Consider the following 27,455-nt stretch of genomic DNA (forward strand, 5'->3'; position numbering starts at 1 on the left):
CTCAGGGTGTGGGAACAACCTGCTGAGACTACCAATGAATCTATTATTTGGCTCATAAAACTTGTAAAAATCTCACAGAATGTACAACGTGCTATTGTGTCTGTAAATCTCTTTCATGACTTGGTTAGCAGCCCGACTCAAAGCAGTCTGGCCTGTTTTCACTTCTATCATAAAAGGGGTTTTTTGAAAGAGCCATTTAACTGTGACCATGGTTTCAGCAAGACTGTGAAGACAAAGGAAGGGTTGAAACCATATGGACACTTCAGTAATCAGGCTTCATCAGTACTTTTTTCCTTAGAACTTACTTTTGCATAATTAGCTCTCTATGTACTGAATGAACTAATACATCAATATTCAAGGTGCAGGAAACTGCTATTTGTTACCTGTAATTTACATTCAAGTTTTAGAAACCATAGTGCACCTATAGAGAGCATTCTCTAATAAAAAGCCTTCAGAGGATTAATATAATAATTAGCACTTTCTGTCTTGTATCTTGAACAGAACAGACCAGGAGAAAAAACAATTTATTTTGCCTTTCCTCTGTCCAGAGCATTTTGAAATACAAGTTAATGTTCATGTTACTTTTAGTCACCAGATTGTAGCAAGTAAAGGTTCGTATAACAAGCAAATTGACACGCTCAGCTTTTAAGTTTGCCACCAGTCTCTCTGACTTACACAGCAATGCCTGCTTGTAGTCGCTACCGCCACAACAAATACCATCGTATTTTTTTCACTGAGAAACACACCACGTTGGATCAAAAAAACCCAAACAAAAACTGTTATTTTTTCACAAAGCTGAATGTATTTTCTGCATTCTATTTACAGCAGAGTCCAGTTCTCCATCAGGAGCACATTCTCAACAACTATTAATTATCTTTCTTATGGGACTCACAAGAAACTCAAGTAGCATGCTGCAGGATCAGCATGGCTAAGGGCAGGCACAACTAAGACACAGCTCAAGCAGGGCCTGAAGGTCCCAGTCTGAGCTTAAATGGAGCCCTTGCTCTATGGATGTGGGTGCAAGTTCTAAGTCAGGCTGGTCAGGACACTTAAGGCAAATAAGTGCCCTCAGGGCCCTGACAGTACAATTTGCTTGGGACTTTAACTCTTGGGTAGAATCACCACCAGCCAGATCACCCTAATACAACTTAAACTTGTGCCACGTACTACTTTAAAGAAAATCTGCCTTGTAAAAACATGCATTAAGCCAAAATCTCTTTAGAGTAAGACCTAACACTAATTGCTATCGAGACTTTGTGTACAATTAGCTTGTTCTAGTTTTTAAATATGCTTGATACATCATACACAACACTCAAGTTTGTGTTTTCAGTCAATCAATACTTCTCTGCCTAGAGACATTACTAACTATATTTTCCCAGGCATCAGAAATACAAATATGTTTCTCAGAACTTCAGTATCCTAAATCAGCAAAATCAGATTCCCTGAAGTTCTCATTTTCTCCCTCTTCTCATACTATCACTTAATTTAAAGGTGTTTGTTTCACCACTTAAGCATCACCCACCACAGCCACCAACCAAAGCCGTCAACTGGCACTAACCCTCTTGCTTAAACTAAACACATTACATGGCAAACTTGTGCAAATGGCAATGTTGGTGCAAGCAGCATTGCAAAATGCTAGAAATCTATTTTTCTGCTTTGTAACTTGAGTAGGTTAGTGTTCTGCTGTTCATACTGGACTTAACACTGCCACCAAAATTTATTCAAGAAGCTGGAAAATCTATAAATATTAATGTAACAATTATTACAAGGGGAGTTATAGAAGACAATGAACACGTACTTACTGAAACTTAAGTCAGCAAAGGGGATTCCAAGATCCTCTTATGAACTCAGGCACATCTTTTACAGTCATAGTAAACTGATAATAAATTATTGGTGAAAGGCCTCCTTTATTTGGCATTAATGATAATTTTTTTGAGTAAGAATACATTTCTGAAAGCAGTTTGTTACCAACTTGGACTTTTACAGCCAAAAAAAAAGGCTCGGGGAGCTAGCAATGTCACTGAACTGGGAACAAAACTGATAGTTCTCTAAAGTGAGGGCACACACAGGCAAAAATGAAAGAGGAAGGAGAAAAGAAGGCGACGGTAGCCTTCGTATTCTCCCTCACAAGACTCTTTTCCCCAGGCTTTCTGCCCCAACATCAAAGTTTTAATAGCTAAGCTTAGCACCAGTACTATTGACAAGAGTCCAAGACAAGCTTCTACTAGAAAAGTTGAAAAGATCAGAAACCACGTTTGTAATATAGAACTTGCTGCAACAAGACAAGACACACATATTGATGAATTGGCACATGAAACCTCTGCCTTCTACTTGGCCATATTATTCAAACTGTAATGATGTACTCTATACAGCATAATGCAAGATAGACAGTAAATTAAATAGGGCAATTAACATGTCCACCACCTAGTTACTTTGGCATCCCCTCTTCTACAGTATTCTTCAGAAAGCTCTTGGCCTCCTCTGTCTCTGCTACTTTACCATATCCCAACTTCAGGCTGGACCTTGCAACACTGAGATTTTTAGAGCCGAATTCCAGCAGCAGTCCTCAGAGTGCTCTAGCAGTCCCTTTTCCACAGGCCTTCGTGTTTTGTTCTTCCTGTTCCCTTCTTTGAAACCTTAATTCCTACCTCCACTCCAGCCTAGGCATAAAATCCAGCAGAGGACCCCTCCACACTTTCAGGCAAATTAAGTCTTTGCACTTGCCTTTGGTAGTGACCTCTCAACACTGCATTACATATTCCTAATTTACTTCTGTGACCAACCTGAATGAACCCTAATGTGGACACTCTTAATTTCCATCAGCTATGAACACCCACAGAGGGAATTCTAGCAACAGAACCCAGTTGACTGTCTCTCGAGTTCCTTCCTGACCAAAACTCTAACCTGAAGTAGAAATTCAGGTGTCTGAGAAATTCAGGCTGTGAACATGAATAGGTACAGAAATACCCTACATCCAAGGTTAACCTTTTTTATCGGACACCGTTCAGAAGATTACTGTCTTCTAAAAGACAGGGAACAAAGCCCAACAATTAAAGAAGCCCATTGTTGAGACACATAACATAGAAGCCAGATCTTTTCAAGGTTCTCAGAAATAATATTCACTTAAATGAAACATGTTGAAAGGTACTAATTCAGTGGAAATTGCAGCACTGCAAGAGACTCTCAATGCAGAATCACATCCCTAAGGCGCCTTCCAGATTTCATATATTGCCAGCTGAGGACTGATTTTTCAATAAAATTCATGAATGCTCCAGAATATGTTTTGTTTATTCTAGCAAAATACACATTTATTATATTTACTTTTTCGGCACTTAGATCTTGTACAAAAGGAAAACAGAATTTACAGTTTTGCCAGGATTCCAGTTACTTTTTGGACCAGAAGTGATTTTTCAACTGCAATGGTATTAAGTATATCGCTAAAACCATAAACCTTAATCTGACATTTTTATGATCTTTTCAGATGTGTTCCTTTACTTTACCTGAAATCCATAAGCAATATGTATTCTTTCAATCTACTAACAAAGGCAAGTTCATAGGTAGTCACCACAGAACTGAAGAGGCCCCAGTATAAAAATGCAACCTACCCCCCCAAACTAAAATGTCCACAAGCATTTCACTGAATCAGGCAGAAAGTAATCTGACATTTATAATTAATTTTTCAGTAGCAAAAGATAGACAAAAGCAGTATTTAACTACAAATGACTAGAAATGCTCTGGTGGTGCTGATTATACACCAAATGAAATATTCTGAGCATAAGAAATGGTACCTTACCTTAACATATTCCAAAGTAGGATCCAGAATGTTCTGGTCTCTGTGAGAAAATGAAGCAAGGAGAAAGGAAATAAAAAATACACCTGGTAAGTGCAAGTATAATGTCATACTGAAGAGATGCATTCATACAAGCAATAGGCTACTAGGTCATGTTAAAACCCTTGTTGAAAACTGCGTTACAGCTAGATCACCTATGCTAACTTTTCACAATATAAATCACTGATTTCTTCTAGGAGGTCACGTAGTAGAGCCACTAGTAATTAATCTGTGAAATAAAGCCAATTATACAGCCTTAAGCAGAACAAAAACAATCTTGAAATTTCAACAGATGTCTGAAAATACTTACCTAAAAATATGTGAAATACTACCTAAAACATTCGAAATAAATTTAAGAGAGCTCTTCCAATAGGTCCTAATTTTATTTCTTTGCATGTTTTCCTATTTAAGCTACTGCTACTGATAGCACTGAGAGGGCATTGCTAACACAAGAAAATAGAAAGTAAAGCATTCACTTTTTATGTAAACAAAGCAAAGAATGCATAGATTTGCAACGGTAGAGTGTTTTATTTTTACATTTGGAAAAATTAATATGGTTCTTGCAGTCTTTTTAAAAGTTCTCAGCATTATCACAATTTCAACATGACAATTATTTGAGAGCCAGATAATCAAGTCATCACCCTATTAAAAAAAAAAAAAAAAATCTCTTTTGAAAGTTTTTTATACATATGATGGCAAAAGGCCCAGAAACCATAAATAAAAGCAAAAAGAAACATATTTCTTCAAAGGGTTTTGTGTATTTGTTTTTGCTTGCGAACTAGCAGGTTAACATGACTGGATGACACACATGGCACTGGCCGTCAATACAAGCATATAAGAGGCACAGTGAAAACTCCGCAAACCTACAGACGGATCAGGAGCTTTTTACAGCAATCACATTTGCCTCACAGAAAACATATACCCCAGAAATATTTGGTGGAAATAGTTACAATGATGTAACATTGTTTTGAATTTAACTGCGTATTACCTGAAGCTAAGTTATAATTTTATACTCATTTTTCGGTCAGGTTCCCTAAGAGTTTTTAACCCAGAATACCTACACCTAGACAAAACAGAGCCCTCCCACTCCTTAACCCTGCCCATAAATGATGGTGCTCAGCTGTTCAGGCTGTTCATGGGTTACTGTTTCACATTATCCCAATATTTAACTAGGGTCAAGTTCCGTTCCCAGCTTAGCTTAAAAAAAAAAAAAAAAAAAAAAAAAAAAAAAAAAAAAAAAAGGAACAACAACAAAGCTGCTAAATTCAATGGAAATAGAATTTGCACGATTTAAAACTTTTCCCACCCAATATACAAAGAAGGGATAGCTTGGTGTCTGTATGCACATAATCTACATACAAACATACCAGGAAAAAAAAACCCCAACAAATCATGCCTGAAGCACAGAGAAAAAAGAAAAAGGAAGTTTCTAAACAGAAAAAACCTTTCTTTCTCAATGCTTTGCAATTTGAGTGGAGTGGGGGGGGGGCGAAATCCCATTCTTAATCAGTTCAGGAAAGTCATTAAGCACAGCTGAACTCCTTTCACATTCAAATATCTGTGGGAAGTTATGCCAGTATTAAAAGCTTCTGAAACACTTTGCAGTTTAGTTCTTCACTTGCCCATGGAATCTTCCAGGACAAAGCATCTACCAGCACTGCATATGCAACATGCTCCAAAAAAAAAAAAAAAGTCAACAATAACACAAACAACTAGCTTACATGCTTACTTCAGCAGTAAGCATGTTTTGTCATGGACTGCATTTACAAAATCCATTACTGCAGACTGGCCTTGCTACAGACTTCACTGTTCCCATCCAAGGTACAAGACAAAAAATCTTCAGGATACATCAAGCCAAAGCAAAATTAAGGAGATAGAAAAGCCTTAGAGACAAAACAATCTACTTACTGCTATATAAAGCAGTAAAACCAGAAGACAGAGATAAAGAAGTGACCTACATCTCCTTCACTACCCACATGCTTTGAGAATTTCTGCTTTAGGAAATAGATGGTCTAACAAATCTTCTCAGAAGTACCGTAATATTTGATATGGTAGACTTTTCCATAACAAAATGTAGGAAACCCTGCAAGTCACCACAACCACAGGTTATACATAAAGAAGTTTATGTTGTAGCCCTATTCACCCCAGACACCTTTCTCCTACCAGATCTACCCTCTCTCTCCATCTTCCCTTGCTGTCCAAGTCTTTACTTTCACACAATTTTTTGGAAGTTATTTTCAAGGAATGGTAATTGATGTGCATTAAATAATAATAAAGATTAACTACTGCATTTTCCTGTTGCTCGGTTTCACCATAATGCTGTCACATTATATGCAGAAAAACAGATTAAGCAGCCCAATTAACAAGTAACTAACCAAATTACTTGATCACAAAACTAACTCCTGAATCTCAGCTCTGTCAGCGGTGATGATATGCTCCTTTAGGCCGTACAAATCCAGCAAAGGAAAACTATAATGTCAGGAATCTAAAAAATATAATGCACTTTGTTTCCTTTTCCCTCTCAAGGGATCTTAAAAATGGTGAACCACATTCTCACTTCTTGTATTGGATGATCTGAAGAAAAAATACTAATACTGCCCAATAACTGAAAGATCAGATGAAAGGTACTTGCAGGCTCTGCCACCTCTCAAATCAGTTAAACTGAAGGTTTGTTTCAATAATACTAAGTTCTTCATCTTTCATCAGATTCTATTACATTTCAAGAAATGCTAATGTTTATCTTCAAATAAGCTTGACTTCACACCAGTATTGATTTACATCTGTTTACCTACAACATGTATGTATTAGAGTGTGCACATAAGTTAACCATTACTGTGTAAATGTTGGGTTCACAGATTGGATTTTATTACACATTTTGGCTTCCTAATAATCAGATAGGCTGTATTTCCATTCAGATTAAAAACACATTTAATGCAGAAAGGTGTCACCTGGGACACAGAAGTTCTCAGAACACCTCCAGGTAAGATGTTGGGTAAGGTCTGCAGAAAGACATACAGTACTGACTTCAAACTCTTTTCATATTCATTCTGTCACAGAAGGGAATTTGGCAAGTTAAAGATATGCAAACACACTTGCACATACATTTTGGGTATTTACACTGCTGTTAGATCACCTCATTTAATGACAAAAACTACATCCCTTTACAACATTTTCTTGCTTGGGGGGGGGGGGGGGGGGGAGGGGGGATGGGACAAGAAAAGTAAAAAAAAGGCACCTGACTTGCTATATGTCATTCGTCTGAGTAGTCCAAGTCCTCTCCTGACCCTCCTCATATGCACAAATTCTGTGTGGAAACTGCAGTAGCACACACACTCCTCCAGTAATAATTCATCACCAAAAAAAGCAATTAGTCATCACAAACCTGAACTTCATGACTCTATGGCTGCCCCAGCCAGAAACACATTCTCTCTAGAGTAACCCTACTGACATCTGACAATTTCTTTCTCTCTTCTGGCTGCTCTCGTAAATATACAACCTTTTAATCTGTCCGTACTAATCCTTGGAAACAATTTCTTTTCAATCCATCTGAAAGATTCTTATTAGAATTATTGGGGTTTTTTTTCTGCACTTGCAGGTTTTTTACTGATACTGCCAAGAAAATAACACACAGCTTGAACGTGAGACATGGAGCTCGAGCAACCCTATCTAAAAGCAGACAACAGAAAACAGAGTTCTCTTGCTTCCTCCTTCCCCCAAACCAAAATCTGTTGCAGCAATGAAGAGCTTGGTGTCTTACTGGTTGGAAGTGATTATGACAAACTACTGATACATTTGAACCCTGTGAGAACAGGAATTAATGTTACATGTAGCCTCCTTCAAGATACAGCTGACAGTAATGAGAAAAGCGAATGGAATTCAGATATTTTTGAAGCTGACAACATCAGTAGTCATCAGCTGAAAGGAAGGAACTTGGATCACGTTTCTGGTATGACAAACTAAATACTGCCATACAGCCAAGTTCAAATCCTGCATTGATTTGAAGACAATGAGCAACCTTAAAATCTGGAAAAGAAAACATTGAAGTCTGAGTAACTACTTACTCTTTTTAAATATTTGATAAAACTATTACATCCTTAAAATTAGTGCTACAGTTGAAAAGTTGAATCTTGGAATTCATCCCCAACACACATTCAGTTCAGTGAGTGCAGGAGAGTAACTCAGAAACAGTCTTTTTTTTCCAGTGTCTGAGGTTTGTCCAATAGTTCTCTAAAGCACTGCTTCAATAAAGAACCTTGAAGCAGGTATCCTGCAGTCTTTAGCTGTTAATTCTGTGAAAAACTTCACCTTTCTGCGAACAATCCTACATTACTTTCATCACTGCTACTGTAAAGAATCTTACAACACACAGACCCTGATAGACTAAGCCATATTAAGTATCTGCTTTCTCCAGGCCTTTGGCATCCTCACAGATGTATCAACCACAGTTATAAGGTAGCTATGATAACTTTCACAAAACTGAAGCCTAGGCATAACTGTATTTCCAGAAATGCCCAAATCGTCACCATCATTCAACTATCACATAGATACTCTCACAGTAAAGGAAACTGCAGAATGGCCCTGAAGCAGCTTTGAGCTACTTCACACTTTTAAAAAAGTACTTGTGGGAAAAGCATTAGGACACATTGCAGTACTTGGCATGTGAAAGTACATTTGGTTGATAGTTTTAAAGTGACCTTTGCTGGAACTTTGAAAAGCATCTCCTTTTTACTACACTGAAGGAGTGATTCTGAGATCAATCTTCTCAATAGTACCAATGCCAGATCAGAGTGAAGACAATACAGGCTCCAAGGGAGCCTGAGAAACTGAAAATGTACTGAGCTGTTGTATGGTTGCTTACACAGATAGAAGTGCTATAAACAGACCAGATGGGATCAAATAACTTCTTCAATTTGTGTCTTTGAAATCTCTCCATCTATGTAGATTTAAGAAATACACCACTACTTAAGTATGAAGGTACAAGTATGAGCATGCTAGACACTGTGATTATGCACTGCAGACTGATGTTATTTGTACTGTAAACTAGAGTCAAAGATCCAGTGATTTTATCCTCCAGCAGCTTCTGCTTCACACACACACTCCTACTACATACCTAAGGCCATTCCACCCTTCTGTCTACAGCTGCACAACATCATGGACATGACTCATTCTAACACCAGTGGAAACAAGTGCAAACTGCTATGACTAACTGCATAATGACCCACAGTTCACACAAGAGCAGTAGGGATTCTTCAGTAGTTAAAACTCAAGAAAAGAGACAATGTACTTTTCTCTGAATTAAATGAAAACTCACTCATATTTGTTCAGAATGCCTCTTCAGAGATAGTATTACAGTCATTTATCACTTCAATCTTCTGCATCTCCCCAGTTTGCTCCATTTTACCTATCACAGCAGAAAAACCTACCATTTTCCTACCTTTTCCAAATCAATTTCTGTTTCTGCACTAGATACAGTACTGGTCCTTACAACCTGTTCAAAAACTCGGTCTAAGCACCCTCATTATTTTTCCTTTATTTTACATAACATTTAAAAGTCCCAGAGCCAAAACTCTGTTCTTCAAAGCCCTTCTTAAAATCTTCTATTCCCAGGCAGTTACTAAGTTGTGAAAGTATTCGTTGGGCATACAATCACTTATCCAAAGCAGTCACTGTTCCTACAAACTTCCTTATATGTGTGTTGCTGTCAACTTGTGTGTCAGCTGACAACTCTTTACAGTCAATGCTTTAGTTGCTGCAGTTATTGAGAAGGCAACTCAAAACCAGTTGAACCTTCCAAAATGAATATGCACATTCCCAAAAGACTGACAAACACTCAGTAAAATCACAGGCTCCATCAATTCATCTGAAATGCACTTAAATCTAGGAAAAGTTTATTCACAAAGCATGGTTGCCGCCCAGCTAGTACCTTTCAGGAATGTGTATTTGGATGGAAGCATAGGAAAATTAATTCCTTTCCTTTAATACTGAATAAGATGATGGTGGAGGAAGAACTCTTCTCCTTGTCTACTCCCTTACCCCGGTTTAAGAAATTCATTGCATCAGAAGTTTCTCTACACTGAATACTGAGAGTGAGCATTAGGAACTCTTTCCTCTGCGTGACATTTAACTACTCTGGGGATATTCTACTCAATTTCACTGATACCCTGCTAACTAACAGAAATTTATAATCCTGTATATTACAACTGATCACTCATCTCCCTCCCCCACCTCCCATCAAAATAGATTGTATTTTGGCAGGTTTGTACCAATGAGTTGCAACAAGCTCTGAACAACTCCAGGAACATGAAAGTGGCAAAAAGTGGGCACAGGACTGGTCTGTCATTGGAGCAGGTTAGTGAATGTTAGGGATATTTGATTTTAATTTCATGTGTCTGTATGATTCTGTGCCAACTGAACTGGTTTGTGCAGTAGTCGCTAAAATTCTTTGAAAGTATGTAAAATTACTTTATTACCAGAACAGACAAGAAAAATCACTGGCTCTGAACTTTTTTCAGCTACCAAACAGAAAGACTGAAAATACCTTTAGAGGAAAACAAATTGTTTAGTGCAACAAAGCAGTTCTAAGGTATTAAGAAGGCACAGCAAAGGTGTGTAAGAAGAGGAGTTACAAAGAACTTACTGCAGATTCTATAATACTTTCAGAGACCATCTCACAACCTAATCATAAAAACGGGTGTCAGACCATAGCACAGGAGAAATTGCAATGCAGTATTAGCTTTCGCTAGCAACCACTTCTTGCTGAAAGGAAGCAGTACAGCTACAAATGGTAGTTTCATCGAGAAGGTGATGAACGGGTGCCTTGCAGCATACATAGAATCATAGAATAGTTAGGGTTGGAAAGGACCTTAAGATCGTCTAGTTCCAAACCCCCTGCCATGGGCAGGGACACCTCCAACTAAAACATGTCACCCAAGGCTTTGTCCAACCTGGCCTTCAACACCACCAGGGATGGAGCATTCACAACTTCCTTGGGCAATCTGTTCCAGTGCCTTGCCACCCTTACAATAAATAACTTTCTCCTTATACCCAATCTAGACTTCCCCTGTTTAAGTTTTAACCCATTACCCCATGTCCTATCACTACAGTCCCTAATGAAGAGTCTCTTCCCAGCATCCTTACAGGCTCCCTTATAGGAAGCTGTAGACTGCCATGAGGGGACACCTCAATTCTTCTCCAAGCTGATCAAACCAAGTGACCTCCAGCTGGTATCTTTATTTAAAGCATAAAAGCAATGGAAAAGAAAATAAACGGTCACATGTGGACAAGAGGCAACCTGAGGAAGCAATATAGTACTTAGTACATGTGAATAGGACACTCTAGAATCTTTACAAGAGACCAGGAAACAACCAGGTTTGGTGAAAAGCTTTGGATGTGATGGAAGGAGTAATTCAAGAAACTTTCCATTCCATACAGCACCCTTTGCCCAAAGAAGAAATAACCTGAAAAGACGGAATTTTTTTTAAAAATAACATACACTCATTTTTGTTTGGGGCTTTGAGGAATTCAGGCTGCATTTGCCTGCCAAGTCATTCATGAACAATAAGGTCCTGATCCCACAACCAATTTCAAACAGTGATACAACTGCGCCCATCCCACACAGCACTTCAGTTCTCTGCTCAGAAGCTGAAGAACTGTGGTTTAGTTAATGTCCAATTAACTACAGAGGTCTCGCTTTTTGAAATGTTTTGTTCTGTTCCCCTCATCTAGCTTCCCCAAGATCCCACATGGGCAGGCTTTTGATTACTGTCACCTGTAGCCACGTTTCCAAAATCCTCATTAAAAGCAAGAAGTGAGGCTTTGGTTCTGCATGTCTATGTCAAGCAGCACATGTGAGCATCAAATGGAAACAAAAGGATGAAGTGTTGAGGGGAACAACAGAAGAATCTGCCTCCAAGAATGGACAGAGGGGCTGGGAAGGAAGACAAGCCAAAACAGAAGTGACACCCAAAAGTTAAAGGATAAGAGGATTTAGTACTGAATATAAGCAGAGAACAGTAGCTATTCTCTGCTTATACAACAGAGCATTCTTTCTACCACAAACATCTGCCAGCTTTAATGGATAGATCTGCTCCACCTCAGAGAGCAGAGGTCAGATTTGCAGGTGCATGTGAACAGGACGCATCAAATGAAAGAATAGAAAATTCAGGGATAAATAGCATGAAGGAATCCTTTCTTTTGAAAACCATTTATGTGTGTATTGAAGAACTCAATGAGATATTCCATAGGCCTAAATTTATCAGACTCATCTTACTCCTGCTACGAACTCACAAACTGCCTGGTTAAGGGTTCTTGGAAAACAAAATTCTTACTAGAAGGAAGTTTCAGGCATTAGATAAAAACCTTATGTATTTTTACTTTTAAAATTCTGAGGGTTTATAAACATTTCCTCGCTACCTTATCCAAAAATATCAAGGGAACAAATAATAAAGATCATCTTCCTGTTAATTTCACAACTATTTTTATACCTACACTGCAATATATGAACCCAAACAGCATTATCTACTCTTCTCCATACAGAAAACATGTACAATACTTATTTGATAAATTAAAATCTTGACTTGATAAAATTTCATTTTGATTTTGATTTTCTAAGTGCACCTAAGTACTCTGTGCCATAAGTACACACAGCATAGTCATTAAAAAGTAACACATATTCCAACTAAAATTTTCCAAAAAATAACATTTTCAAAATGACTAGTTTGAACAAAATAAATGCTTAATATCTGACCCACCCCATTCTCAGAACCCAAAGAACAGAATTTGCAGGATATGGAGAAGTAAAACAGGCTGCAAATTCTGGAGCAAATCCCTGCACAGTGTGTTCCTCACCAAGTAATGCCCTGTCAGCACTTTCCCCTTATAAATCAACTGTCAATTCAAGGACTTCAGCAGGCTGCATCTATTCTGGTAGTACTATTAAGAGAAAAGGAAAAGTTTTAGGAACCCAGAATCCAGCTGTTAGATGGCTTTATACCTCTATATGCTGATAAAGTTATCCTATTAATGTCAGTGGTACTAGTAAAATTTAAAACTGATTAGGTTTTCAATTTTTTTCTGGACAGTTATAGAAGATGAGACAAGTATGCACATGTCATCCAGCTAAACATGCAGAACCCTGAAGACCAGCAATTTTGAAGAGAACGGAACATCATAAATTACGAGACAAACTAATCTACTCCAGAATAACTCTGCTGCAGCAATAGGAAGTCCAATGTTAAATGATAGCTCTTTATCTGAAATAATGGGGAAAACAGCTGACGTAGAAAAATGAGGAAAAAGGATTGGCTGACCAGTATGAAAACTAAGTGTGAAGTCTAGCTAAACACACAGTTGAACACAGCTATCATACTTTCAAAACTACAGAACTTCAGTGTATTCTTAGTGTGTATATGTAAAACATTTTAGTTTACAGGTTATTTGCCTCATTGTGATCTCCTGCAGCAGCGTTCAGTGAGCATTGGAAGACATTACAAAAACTGGTTTGCCCATTTCCTCAGTGAAAGGATCAAACTAACCACAACCTGCTCCCCAACCCGATTCAATTCTTCTTAATTAACATTACTGAACCATGTCAAAAAAACCCAAACAACACAAACACCAAAAAACCCCACAATCCAACATTAGATATGAACAGTTCGAGTCTGAGATTTTGGTAGGCTAAAAAGAAGCTGTTATGCCTGATCTACCTACAAAAAGGAATAGTCTGTAGCCACATCAGTAAAAGCAGTAGTGTTGTAGCTACTATCACACTCAGGACTTTCAGCATATCCAAGAATTTATATAGCTTGCAAATAGAAAATCAAGACAGAAGAAAAGGAGAAAAGTTTAAAATTACAGCTCAGTAGTTACAACTCTGTTTCTAAATATATAGGCAGTTAAAAGTAAAGCTTTAAAAACAGGGAGGGGAAAAACTAATTCTAACCAGCTGGTTCGTCAGAACCTCTCATGAACAGTGATAGAACAAAGCATCCAGAGCATTACATGTAATTTAGAGAAAGGCATGAAGTATTTTGATTCCAAGCCAGTTTGAACAGTGCAGCCCTACTGTTTATCACTATTTCTGAAACATCAGTATGGGCAAAGAACAGAATTTGAACAAAAAACAGTCTTTGCAAGTGTGAACAGATGAAATGCTACTGGAAAGACAGACAGTAAACAGGAATTAAACCAGCACATATTCACAAACATCTCGTATAACGGGAAACAGCCAGTGTAAATAAATGTCAGCTTCATTTGCAGGCTTTAATTAGCATGAAAACTTAAGAGTGATCATTTCTGGCAGATGGTGCGCTTCAACACTTCCTAGGGGAAGGCTCAGCAGAGAGAAGATAGTGATTTAATGCAAATGTGTGACCACACAGCGTCTCCCAAAATATCCAAAGCTCTACTCATAGAGGAGTTCATACCTCACACACAGGGCAAAGACAAAATTAACTCATCTTTGTCTGTTAAAGGCTAAATTTCTCACAAACAGACTTCTATCAGTCGAGCGTATTTCCTAAAAAGTCTGAGTTGGACACACATAAAACATGAAGAGCTTTAAATAAGCATTTTACTCTACAAACTGCATAAAAATCAATAACCTTATTTGTAAGAAATTGTGTCTAGCTTTGATTTTACGACTGTGCTAGATTATTCATCCTAAAATTTGTATTAACTTCCTCCAAAGTATCACGAAGAGAACACAAACAAACAAAAACCCCAACAAGGCCAACTTTGTGCAAATTTGGATCCTATTTCTGGCCTCTTGACAGTTTACAATTTCACACCAGAGCTGTTATTAAACTCAGTTTCACTTCATTTTTTTTCCAAAGCCTGTCTGTTTCAACAAGAATACAGGCTGGATTTTTCTCCTATTACTTTAGAGGTAATAGAGGAACTACCAGTATTGAGAAAGGAGTATCTTTCTTCTTTTCTTCACCATGCTTTAAATCAGATAGTGACAACCATATCTTTATTAGCCTGATTCTCTAGTGACAAAACGTTGAAACTATCATAGCACCTGCATTATTTCTCTCCCCACAAAGCAACTTTGGAACTAATGACCTATTTGACAGTGGGGTATCAAAAATATATTTCTCATAATTTAAAAAAACAGGAGAAGTGGCTACAGGCAGCAGAGCACTTCCTCCAGGACAACTGGCTGAGAGGAGGACTGTGGCAAGAGGTTCAATATTTATTAGTCAGAATCCACATAAGAAGAAACACTATGAATAGCCCAACCATGGAAATACTCTTTGTTGGTGTTTATTATATACAAAGTACTGAAGAATACATGGAGCAGCACCCATGACTATGGAATGGATTTGTGTTGTCTTCTAAAAGTACTAATTTCAACTAAAAACCCCAACTCAAGGAAAAGCCTCCAGAATGTGTCTTAGCTTCATCTTTCTTCTTCTTTCCCTGGTTTGTGGATTGGTTTACTAATAATGAATAGTATATATGCAGCCCTATTCAAACAAAACATAAGCTTTTGAGAAACCTTATATGAGAAACATGTCTTTTGGAGCCAGATTCTGCTAGTTTTTATGAACCTGTTAGCTTTCCTTTATTATAAAGTTTAGGAACACAGAATACTATAGATGTCAGCTGCCAGACAATCCAAGCAGCAATTACTTGTTCTGCTACCTCTTGCAATGAGACAGAGAACACAGTATCAACAGAGCAGAATCTAGTTATGCTTTGGAATATTGGCAAAAGATCCTTTGCTCCATTCATTTTCTTAACAACACTCAGAAATTTCTTGCATCTCTACACTGAAGTAGCATTTAAGCAAGATCATATCTGAGCCAGTACCAGACCTACAGAGGCAACTGCAACCTTAACCCAAGACTACGTGGGTACTATTGACATCCAACTGAAATAGTGTAGAATGTCAAAACTGGCTTTTGACAGCTAGCTTCATCACTACAGCCAGACTTGCTGTGATAGTGGTAGTTCTGCACTGCTTTTAGCTCTTGTTTATTGGATATTGGACTGCATTAATGAAAAAGCATGAAAATGCCACAAGTCTGTTACAATGGACTGACAGTCAAGGAGAACCATAATCATTCAAGGGCACAGGTGGCTCCAAATAACAACACTTCTTCTGTTAAAACAATGTTTTCTGTAAGTTCAAGTTGGTGCTTTTAACAACTTGAGGCTATGATTCATGATCTCCCCGATTTTTGCCCAAATGTAGGTAACACAAATCTTCCTAATAAGGACTGCAGACTCATGATGTGCTTGGTCACAGGAAAACTGAAGTGAGTTGAACATTTCCCATATTTATTTACTTGTAATTAGTTATGCCTTGTAATTCTGCAACATTAAGAGTGCTTTTGTACATCAGAATTTTATTTTTCCATGTTAATCCAGAAGATAAATATGGAGAATCCATGAGAAATTCCATAAATACATTATTTTTGGTCATTTAGATGTAAAAATCCTGAGACAAAATAATCCTATAAATAAATTATTATACATACACTTCATCTTGGCTACAGAGTAATGTAATCAGGTAGCTGTAAGCCAGGATTGAAGTTTCTGGAAATCAGAAGAGCTCCATTAGGAAATGACACAATTCATTATAATTTTCCTATTCTTGCCTTGGCTTATTTTTTGTTCACAAAATTGTGTATTTACAGATTATATTACTCATTTTGAACTACTGAAAACGTATCATAGTTATGCTTTCTAAATTGATCAAACTTAAACTACGACATGCCTGAGTCACAGTTCAACGTAATCGGATCCATGTGCACATGAACACTGTAATCCAAATGACTATTAGTTCTGGCTCGCTGACATGAAATACTTGGGTTGAACAATCCATCATGGAAAAGTCTGATTAAGATGTGTGTTCACACTAAGTTTTGTAAACAGCATTATAGTAATGAAACTGATTTACTCCTGAGTAAGAATATCCATGTAACATTATACTATTTCATAAGTTCCTACACTGAACTGAAAATATTATGGGTCTTCTTTGATATAATTCTGATAAGGGAACATTGACTTCCCCATACAATTAGTTGCAGCTAATTTCAAGATGTCTGAGTGTTAGAATGTATACCTTAGCATATATGGCAAACTGCTTACCACAGTAGAATCAGACATGCTCTCCTGATTTTCTTTTAAAGTGTACTAATAAAAAGTGCAAATTCATCCCAAAACTACTCAAAAAGTAATGTATTTGCTGACTGTCATACATGTGTCTTTTGCTCTAATACAACTGGGCTGTTAGGTCATGCAGTAGAATGTATAAAGATTCACTGTAAAAATTAAAGAAAGCAAAAGTTAGAAGTTGCTACTGCAGCATTCCATGAGTGTCTTAGCAAAGAAATTAGAAGATCAATACAATTGCAACAGCGCCTGCTGCTATGACTCAAAAGATACAAATTCTATTAACAGCTGCACTACCAAATTAATTTAATCTCTTATTATTTCAAAAGCATCGTATTTTAATTCTGATCAGGCAGAACTTCTCTACATTTTCCTCTCAAGCTTTCTGTTCTAACACTTACTGCTTGTGCAAAAGTGTTCTTTACAGGACAAGGAAAGTTACCAGTTAAAATTGTAAATATATTTAACAGGGAGCCTTTGGTCTCTGAAGAAAAACATCTCTTGCAAATCATGTTCAGTAACTCCTCTTCAGAAGCAAGACATTAGATAAAACTTCAGTGTATACTTCCATGTTCTTTCCATAGCAGCAGCCATGGCTGCTTGTGCTCTCTAAAAGTACGCAAGTCAAAGAAGCAAATCACATTAAAAAGCCAGTTCACATAAGCAGGTCCATTTCAAATATCAGTGACAGAGGAATATTAAATGCACTGAGGCCCTTTCTTCCTTCAAAGTGAATACAGTATAGAGAAGATTTATTTTCAAATGAGAAGAAAGCTTGATCCTGTATGCCACAAGCAAAAAGCATACAAAACCCACTCTACACACACAACCCCACATAGATAGAACTGTCCTTCCATCACAAGATTTGAGATCAAGAGCGCTATATAGTGATGGACACAGCAAAACTATAAATCCTTGTTCAGAAGCTGTAATTTGGTTATCTTTTCTCAACCTTTAACACTATCAGCCAAGCAACCTAACACTCTCACCTTTGTGCCTTTATCTGATCCACTGATTACATGGAATTTTTCTTGTGTTAGCTGGGATTTTTCCCATTTTATAGACCTCGATATCAGAACGAACAACAAAAAAGGACATCTACAAAATAAAGTACTTTTTGTGTAAGTAATGTAACATCAGTGATGATAATAAAATCATAAAAGAAATGCTAGCTATGAGAGTGTAATTCTTTCTCAAGAGTCACAGATATATTATAACCAGGAAGTCAGGCAAGAATAATAAATAGGGGTAATTTGCCATTAACTCATTGTGTACACTGGGTTCCACTGCAATCACTAGATCCCACAGAACTGGGATCCCACATGCCTTAAACAGGCATGAGTATTCAGCAGCCCATATACTGCCTGATCTTGCTGCAAAAGGAAAACTATTTTGAAACCTGAGCTATTAAGAGTTTCTCAGAATTCCTGAAGTCTCTGCATCAGGCTCACTCCTCACCCTCCCCACTCCTCACATGTTTCACCCTATTTTTTGTCTGGTTTCTTCCATCAAGACCTCAATTGAGTACTAGGCAGAAAAATCAACCTCAGTTAAATGCAGAGTTAAAATAAACAGCTACACCTATAACTGGACATTTAGCAGTCTAGAAAAATACAAAACAATTCTTATGTAAACACATGTGAATTAAGGTTTTACAAGGTACCTGGCATGGAGTTTGTTGCTCTTCCCATTTTGCAGGGGGTACTCTTCTATAACATCCTGCACAAAAGCTGGCTGCTGCCGGTGTGGTCTGGTGTGTGGCAGTGTTCCCATGTGGCTAAACATATCACAAGACCTAGTGGGAATTGTCCCCTTCTTCTTCCTGGGAAGAGTGCCATGGATGGAGACATCTTGAAAGGAGTCCGAGCAATGCTCAGTTGGCAAAGGTTTAGTGCTCAAAAGGTCCATGGAAGAAGCTAATGAGAACTGGTGGTTCACTGGACCATCCCTGGGAAGACTTGAAAATTTTCCTGCAGCTATCATTTTTGGTTCTGAAAAAAACAAAAATAAGACTTATCATAGCACATCAGTCAACAAAGCCCTTGCTTTAATGGAAGTTCAATAGCACGACTAACAAAGGCTTCTAAATTTTAACTTCTGCTTTGCTTTGAGGCAGATACTTCAAGATGTAGCCTATATTATAATCCAGTCATGTTGCTCCAACTGCACATCAAGCACTCGTGTATATTAACTTTTAGATATGTGAAAATTCACAACAAAAACCAACCAATCTGGAAACACATGCAAGGGCAGGCAGGCCCTGAGCAATTCTCCATTTTCATCCACAAAGTTGTATTTTTTCTGCTCCTTCTCACCTTCTGAAGATGCAGGTGTCAATTTAGAATCATTATCAAAAAGCAAAGTTTTAAGAATATTTTGACAAAAAAAGGACACTACAGCTTGATTTGAGAGAATATGTTTCTAAATCCAGTAGTTGTCACACTGTGAGATGAAAAAAACTGTTTCTGAAGAGTCTTACTCAAGTAATAAATCTAGCAAAGAACTAGTCACATTTCTAACAGGCTGTAAACTACAGGGTTGTACCCAGAGATAAGGGCAGGAGCAGATTACCGGAATTCTCCTCCTCAGCATGCACAGCCTGCTGGCTTAAATTGTTGTTGACATTAGAGATTTGCATAGCTGTCAGTCTCTTGTATAATCAATTACAGCCTGCCATACAGTACAGGTTTTCCTGTTATCGTGAGCAAAAAGCTCCATGACACGAACACTTCAGGCACATTAACAAATTGCTGCACTGTTCCTCAAAAAACACTACCTTGTGCTCATTTTCTAGTGTTATATTACAGAAGACAGGCTGCCTTATCCTATCTAGTCATATTAGCATGCAAAAGCCACTCTACGGAACATACCCACAGATCTAAAGGTCAATCAGTTCTATGTTATTAACCTACGTGGTACTCAACCAGGTGCAGCAGAGATAGATGTGAAATCAGCAAGCAGAAGAGCTCTTGGTAATAACACTTACGGACAGGGAGAATCTGCTCTGACCTTGTTCAGGTTTCATGCTGGAAAATAAGAGCAGCACCCTGAAGGCCCAGCAGCCTGGAAGTCAGCTCGTTAGAGCTGCACAAGAATTCCTTTGGGTTTGGGGAACATACAGGTGTTACAAGGAACACAGCTGCCTCTACAGTCCTGTTCCATTCTCCAACCTCAGCATCACAGGTGCTTTCAAAGTGTTGCTGCACTGAAGCTAAAGTACTTCTATACCCAGAGGTTATCATAGCAGGTTTAGTTTTAGAGTAACACTAAAGCTCATTTCAAATTTGTGAAAGTATTCTGCTATTTCCTGTCAGCTGCATTGCAGATATTCACAGACTGGATAAAGCTTCAGACTTGAACAACAAATGCCTTTACACTTCTTCTTTATTGAAGGTCCTACAATAAATATTCATTAAATTATAAATAGATTATAAATAATACTTAGATATTATATTTAAATAGTATGATAAATAATATTTAAATTTATTTTTTTACTCTTCCATTTGCCAAGGCTCTGTCTGAGCACCACTACTATGTACTATAGTAAAAAAGCCTCTGGAAATAGCACCTCTGTCCGTAGAATCTGTTTGACTTAGGTCAGGTTTCTTGTTGAAAAAAGTAGAAAAGAGTTCAGAATTTAATATGGACTGACATTTTTAGTTAAATAAGGACTGACATTTTTAGTTACAAAGATCCAAACAGAATTCAAACCACTAAAGAAACCAATCTACACTCTCACAAAAAAAAAAAAAAGCCATAAATTATCATATGGGCCTTGATGAGAAATACTAAATCACTCCTCCATTTACCATCTGTTTTGAGGACATAGTTTCTGCTGGCTAGTATTGAAAATATCACATAATTATGTTCAAAATAATACCAGAGTGCTGTCAAGTCAGTTTTGCCTTACAATTGTTCTAAGCAAAGCAACTGGTCCAGAGATAGGAAGATCTAAAATGCAAATGCTTACCACAAAGCTACAACATGCTATAGTTAAAAGCAAACGGACAGAGCTTGTTCTCAGTAAATTTACCTTTCTTATTATAGAGGTATGATAAAAATTACCTCAAACAATAGCTGGAGGGTGAGGGGGAACCATCTTAGAATTCACAGAGTCATCTGAAAATTCAATTTTGTAGTAAGGCAACGAACATCATTTACAGAGTCTGAAGTAGGAGGATAGCTTGCTCATACTGTACAAACATGTTGTTACTCTCCTTTTGAGGGCCGCTGAGACTCTGAATGTAATAATCTTGCCTTCTTATTGGTTTCTAAAAATCACCCTCAACCCTCTGAACTCTGTTTAGTAAGTGCAAGTTATCCAGTCAGAAGGATTTTTCTTAGGCTTTCTTGAAAGATTACCACCACTATGCTGAAATAGAACATGTGGTAGTTCATGCAATGCCAAGCAGGTATAAATACAACCAATGAAAGTTTGAGTTTAGTAGTTGATACCAGATGAGTCCACAATAGGCTTTTAACGACAGTAAGCTGTCAACTACCTCACGTCTGAGGATACATAAAAAAAACTGAATTCCCTCTCCTAGCCAATGGTGGGATAATTATTATAAAAAACCAGTAGGTTTCCAATCCAACAATCTGAGATATTTCAGCAAATAAACAATGACTCTCTAAGGCAGAGGATTTTCCATTTAACGTACCTTCCTAAGAAAGAAAGCCAAACACTCTCACTTATACCCTACTCACTGCACCTTCTAAGTCACTCAGTAGCTCTCCATGATTTACAAACTCAATACCCAATCCTCAAATTCACACCTGAATTTTGTTTTGAGGAATCAAGTTAGACTTCCAAAGTTAATATGAAATACCTAAACTCAAGAACTTGCAAGACACTTGGCCACAATTACATGTGTACAGAAGCTCTGATAATATTCTGAGCAATCCTCCCTGCAAAACCCCTAAAAAAACCAACCCCACCCAACCAAAATCCAACAACGACAAAAAAACAAAAAAAAAAAACCAAAAACCCAAACCACAACCCCCAAAAGCCCCAAACAACAGGCCTGCTAACTTCTACCCTTAAATCTATCTGCTTGGCTATGTGCTGCTGTACTATGTAGTCCTTATAAATGTAAACTGAAAGCTACAACAGTTAGCTCAGTAACAATAGTCCTGCTAAACTATCCATTCTTCATCTTATTGAACATAAACACTGAAAGGAGGGAGCCTCTTCAGCTGAAGAGTCTGGAATGCCTCAAATATTTCAGAATATGATTCAAAGAATATCTGATTTTATTAGATACAGAACCCCTGAAAATTTTAGTCCCTAAGAGACAGTGTGCTTTGAACAACTGCCATCATGCAATCACCAGTGGAAATGGTAGAAATTAGAATGGAACTGAAGTTTAATTGTACACATTCCTATTTGTCAAAATGGAGCATCTCACAAAACAGTCTTTTGGAAGTCATTCGAGTTTTCCCTAACTAGATACAAAAAAAACTGACTCATGCCAATATAACTTTAAAAAAGCTAGGTGAATTGGTATTTATATACAGAACGGCATTTCTCTTTCTTCAGCCTGTAATTTGGGCAAGTATATGGGAATGGAATCAACAGGAGTCAGACTGTGAATTCAGAGAATTGGAGGGCATGACAGATTTCCAGGTGACTTCCGACATATTCTAGGTTTTTGTTATGAATGAAGGTGAAGGAATACAAACAAAAGGGTCTTTAAAATCAACATGGCATTTAGGAATAAAGTACAAGATTGGACCTAGAATAAAATACGTATCTGGTGGGCAAGACCAAATGTGCACCAAACTCTAATCCGATGGGGTATGCATCTCTTCACATCATTGCTCAAAAAAATCCCAGCCATATGAACAATCAAACAAATAACCTTTGCAGCCCCAAAACAGCGTACAAAATATCGTACTACTGGTGCACTCTTGGTTTTGGGATGCAAGTAGAAACTTTCTGGCTTGGTTTGTCTTCATGAAAACTTGGATGTGCACAGTCTGGTGAAGTTCTGATTTCACCCATACAGGAACATGGCCCTTCAGTATCACAACATAACTAGTAGCAATGGCTGCTACTTTGTGGTTTCAATACATCAGCAACAAAATGAGGGAAAGGGAAATGTTAATTTCAGCCTCAGAGATACATGAGTGGCATAACAAACAGCACAACACTGTGTATGTGCTAATGGAAACCTCAAAGGAAACAGAAAGGCAATTTCAGATTTCCAAATCAGACTCAAGCTGAGTTACACCTAAATCAGTTTTATGTTAAAAGACTCACACTTCTCTCAGTCTTCCTGATCTGCAAACCAGGTGATTCTCCCTGTTAGATCAAAGTCTCTGAAGTCTATACCTGTTGTTATCATAGTACCAATGACACAATACTTCCCTCAAAGTCTTACCATGTCTTTATTATTCTCTACACTATGCAGGTAACAGGAATTGAACAAGGTTTAATAAATCCAGCTGAAGAACAACTGCCTTATCTTCTCAGGTTTTTATAAGACCGAGTCAACTTCTGTGAAAACCCTACTTCTGACACAGCAAATCTCCTCAAAACCTCCTCCCACCCACCTGCCCTCCCTGCCTCAAAACCAGTAGCAATAAATTATGATGAGTGGGAGATACAGTACTTTTTTCTTCCTGCTAAGTTACCCTGGCACATTTGCATGCGCTATACATATGCACACAGGAAATAATGAAAGTGATGAACCTTAATGGTGAAGTTAAGTTCAGGACAAGAACCAAGTCAGTTTCCTCAGATTTTTTTTTTTTTTTTTTTTTTTTGTGTAGTAAGAAGGCAAGTTAGTGAAAAAGAAAAAGCATAACTGAAAAAAATGCTCAACTTAGTATATCATAGGAAGAAATATACAGCTAAAACTATAGCCTCTATAAACTTACAGTTGAATTAATGTTAATTGTCTCCCTAGAAGCAATGTACTCATCTTCATTAGTATAACAAAAGAGAGGTTTGCTTCTCCCAAAACGGCTTAGAAGCAGCTTTCACAACCTGTATTTTCTGTTGCCCACCCCCCCCCTTTTTTTTTTTTCAGAAACAAGATAAACTGATGCAGTAGCTATGACACAGCAAACAGGTCACAAGACTTTGAGAAGAATACTAGATTTGAGAACCTACAGCCTGTTATGATATGGAGAAAAAGATTGAGAGAGAATATGCAATAGTTCAAAGGCCCTTGTCTACTATCAGGAAAAAAACATGAGTCTGTCAAACGTCAAAAACTCTTCACAAGGTTACAGCCAGGTTAGTGCTTCCAAAGGATCCTGAAATGCTACCACAGTGTTTATGCTCTCTTTTTCCTTATGTATGCCATACAATTTACACCCCACATGCATCCCTGCACTGTAATCAGACAAGCTATTTAAAATGTTATTTTTAACTGTTCTCAGGCAACAGAGAGCACACAGGCCAGTATAAATTACCTCTGAAATCTCGCTGTTTCAAAATGAGAGAAACAGATAAACTCCACATTTCTTTGTGAGTTTTCACATGTAGAATGCCTTGATATCTATACAAAATGCCATGAAAAAGTAATCGTTGAAGAAGACTCAATAACAAGTAGAGACCTCCTCATCTGGCCAATATTATTAACTCAAACTTCAGTGCCCAATCAGTTAGCTCAGTAATTCTGAACAGTATGAAGCCCTGAATTGAAATAAACATTCTCTCCCCAGTTTTTCTGGCAGAAATCGAGGACTTCCCCAAGGTTATAGTCAAATCTAGGCATTTTTCAGCTAATGCTTCAGAACACAAGCTTTTGGTTTTCCTCTAGCATAGGAAATAATTTATTTTGCCTGCTCCTCTGTTCCCACGATGTTACTGAAAAGAAAGAATATCCAAACCACAGAACAACCCATTCCAACTGAAAACGAAGTACTTTAAAAAAATTCCAGTAACAAGTATGTGCTTCATTATACTGAGCTAACAACCGGCTGACAGAAATTACAGATTTCGACAGAAAGAAGTACTTTTCTAACCGTTCTTCTTTAACTGACGACAAAAAAAAAAAAAAAAAGACACAGCATTCCTTTTCTCTCTCCTTGGTGAAGCACCTCGGTATCTCGAGTTCAGCAGTACTTTATACTTAAAGATTTCCATGGGATTCATTCCTACAAAACCTGATTACTGCCACAGTTACAGTACTTTATCAGTCCACAAAGTTAACCGCTGCCATGATCAGGGCTCGCCAAGCCCCACATCTCCCTGCCCCGACAAGAGCCCGAGGGACGCTCACACACACTCAAGCACCAGCTTCTCATTCTCTGCCCTAGAGAGTTAACACTGTCCCCAGAGTTACCAGTCTGATCACTGCTGCTTCTTTCCCAGCTTTCTGGGGATTAGTTGGAGGTTTTGTCCCGGCCAAACGATCTCCCGGCACCGGGTCCCGTCCAGGTCCCTTGGGGCTGCGGAGCCAGTCAAGAGGAGGAGAGGGGGCTGGAGGCAGGACCCGGAACACCAGCGTCCCGGAGCGCCTCCAGTAAAGGAACTGGGACGTTGTCGGGGGAGCCGAAGGTATGGCCGCGCCGCAGTAAGAGCCGGCGCGTACACTTGCACCAGCCTGCCCTAAGGAAGAGCAGTTCGCGATAACTAAAACAAGGGTGACTCAACCGAGCCTCCCGGGAGCGCTTTATCGCTCCCTCGCCCAGGCCGCGGAAGTAGGTACCTAGTTCCGCGGTTCTCCCGTTCTCAGCCAGCAAATGAGACCGACCCGCGCGGGGCACTCACCGTGAGTGCGGGGCGGTGCGGCCGGGCCCCCTAAGGCCGTGCAGCGGCTCCGCCAGCGGCGCGGCCGCAAGCGCTGTGAGCCGGGCCAGCGCCCTGACGGGATTTACAGTCCCGCAACCACACCCTCGGCGGGCTGCTGGGGCTGGGTCCTGCTGAGACCCCGTCGCACGCCGCTCGCATGCCGTGACCAACCGCTGCCCTCTTCAACAGATTCAACAGCTTCACTGCCAGAATTTCGTCTCCCAAATTAGCACTAAGGCAAAGACTAACAGTTTCCTAAACCCAGCTTGTCTGTGGACAATTGGGAGCCTGTTATATACTTGCAGTAGCAGACTTGTCCCCCCATCCCACCATGTTACATGAAGTTATCTGTGCAACAGGTTTGTGGGATAAAAGCACGTTTTCTAAAACAAAGAGTCAAAGAGCTGTAAAGGATCTAGAGCAACTGACAGAACAGATGGCTAGTTAACCTGCGTTTGTAAAGCATACCCTCCAAAACAATCAGTTACAGACAGAACACCTACCTCCGGCATCTTCAGGTGTACCACTGACTCAGCCAAAAAGCTTACAATTAAATAGAAAGCAAGGCACACTCGGTTGACTCTTAAAGCCCTGTCTAGCTCATTTTTTTCTTTAACATTATGTTTGTCTCTTTCCTGTTGGCTCAGTCTTTCAGGCTGCTGGCCAGCATTGCCCTGGTTTTGCTGTAGTTATTCCAGTTATCAAAAGCAATTTTGATAATGCTGTTCTTTGTGTCTTCCCAGAATTAATAAACCAACATTCTGCAAACCGCTTCACAGCCATCCTATTGGAATTAGCTTTAAAGAGGCAAGCGTTTCTTTGTCCAGCCAAACATTTAATTGATTTTGACATTAAATATTTGTTCCCTACTAAGTTTTATGCTGGTTTTGTTCTGGGAGATCCTATTCATGCACTATTTTCATTTCACTCTAACATTCAATCCTTTGACCCTCTTCTCAATTTTCCCCCAGGAGTAGCTTTAGTAGGCTTCTTCTGATGTATCTACTTCAGAGCCTGACTACATGATGTTGCTGAAGTTTTGGTCCTAAGCTATCTAAATAGTGTCATTAAGCAGCAGATTAATCATCTTCAAAGACCTTTAAGTATTATCAAGCCAGTCATCAAAAAGAAATGAAACTATGGTATTCTCACTCTAAATAAGTTAAACTATATCCAGCGGTGACAACAGCAGGATTAAAATTCCACATGGTGACTTACCACAGTGACATGCCTGGGTACTGTGTAAAACTACAACATCTACCTCTCTCTAGTCTGTGGTTTATGTACTGTCCAGAGCACTGACTTTTGCAGTTTGAGCCAGCTAAAATACCTTGCAGCAAAACTGTTTTAAAAACAAAGCAATTCAAGACAAAGCGCACTGCACCTTCCTTTGAAGTGTACCTAGAGCTTCAGAAACATTTAGCTCATCAGGCCAAGATTCTTCGGTCATCATGTGTGTTGCAAAGGTAGTTCCTGAGAGAGGAAAATGATTTGAAGAGTCTGGAAATTTTCATAGATATGAGTAGAATCTTTGCATTAAAAAGCTGAAGTAACATGAAGTTCAGTATAAAGTAAGAGAGAAAAAAAAAAGAAAATCAGAACATGCTCAAATATGCAGTAAGGGAAGAAAAAGAGACAGAAGACTGAAAAAATTGAATTTATCTAACATACTAAGGTAAAGGAAGCTCACAGTGGCATTTCTGACTGGCATTCCCCTTCCCCAGCAACCCCACTTTGGTTCCTTAAGGCAGGCACATG

At 38.5% G+C, this 27,455-nt stretch overlaps 1 protein-coding gene across 9 annotated transcripts in view; it reads right to left on the reverse strand.

The window, feature by feature from the left end:
* BCAR3 (BCAR3 adaptor protein, NSP family member) overlaps nucleotides 1-27,455 on the reverse strand; it is a 94,462-nt gene that overhangs the window by 32,469 nt on the left and 34,538 nt on the right. For 5 of the 9 annotated variants that reach the window (XM_065675414.1, XM_065675411.1, XM_065675419.1 and 2 more), the window contains exons 2-3: nucleotides 18,615-18,942; nucleotides 3,794-3,833 (exon numbers count right to left, since the gene is read on the reverse strand). In XM_065675414.1, coding sequence (XP_065531486.1) covers nucleotides 3,794-3,833; nucleotides 18,615-18,934 — 360 coding nt within the window. In that variant the 5' untranslated portion in view covers nucleotides 18,935-18,942. The other 4 variants (XM_065675417.1, XM_065675416.1, XM_065675415.1 and 1 more) reach the window with 4 other exon arrangements.

The sequence above is a fragment of the Lathamus discolor genome, chromosome 3, assembly GCF_037157495.1.
Source record: "Lathamus discolor isolate bLatDis1 chromosome 3, bLatDis1.hap1, whole genome shotgun sequence".
Classification (NCBI taxonomy): Eukaryota; Metazoa; Chordata; class Aves; order Psittaciformes; family Psittacidae; genus Lathamus; species Lathamus discolor.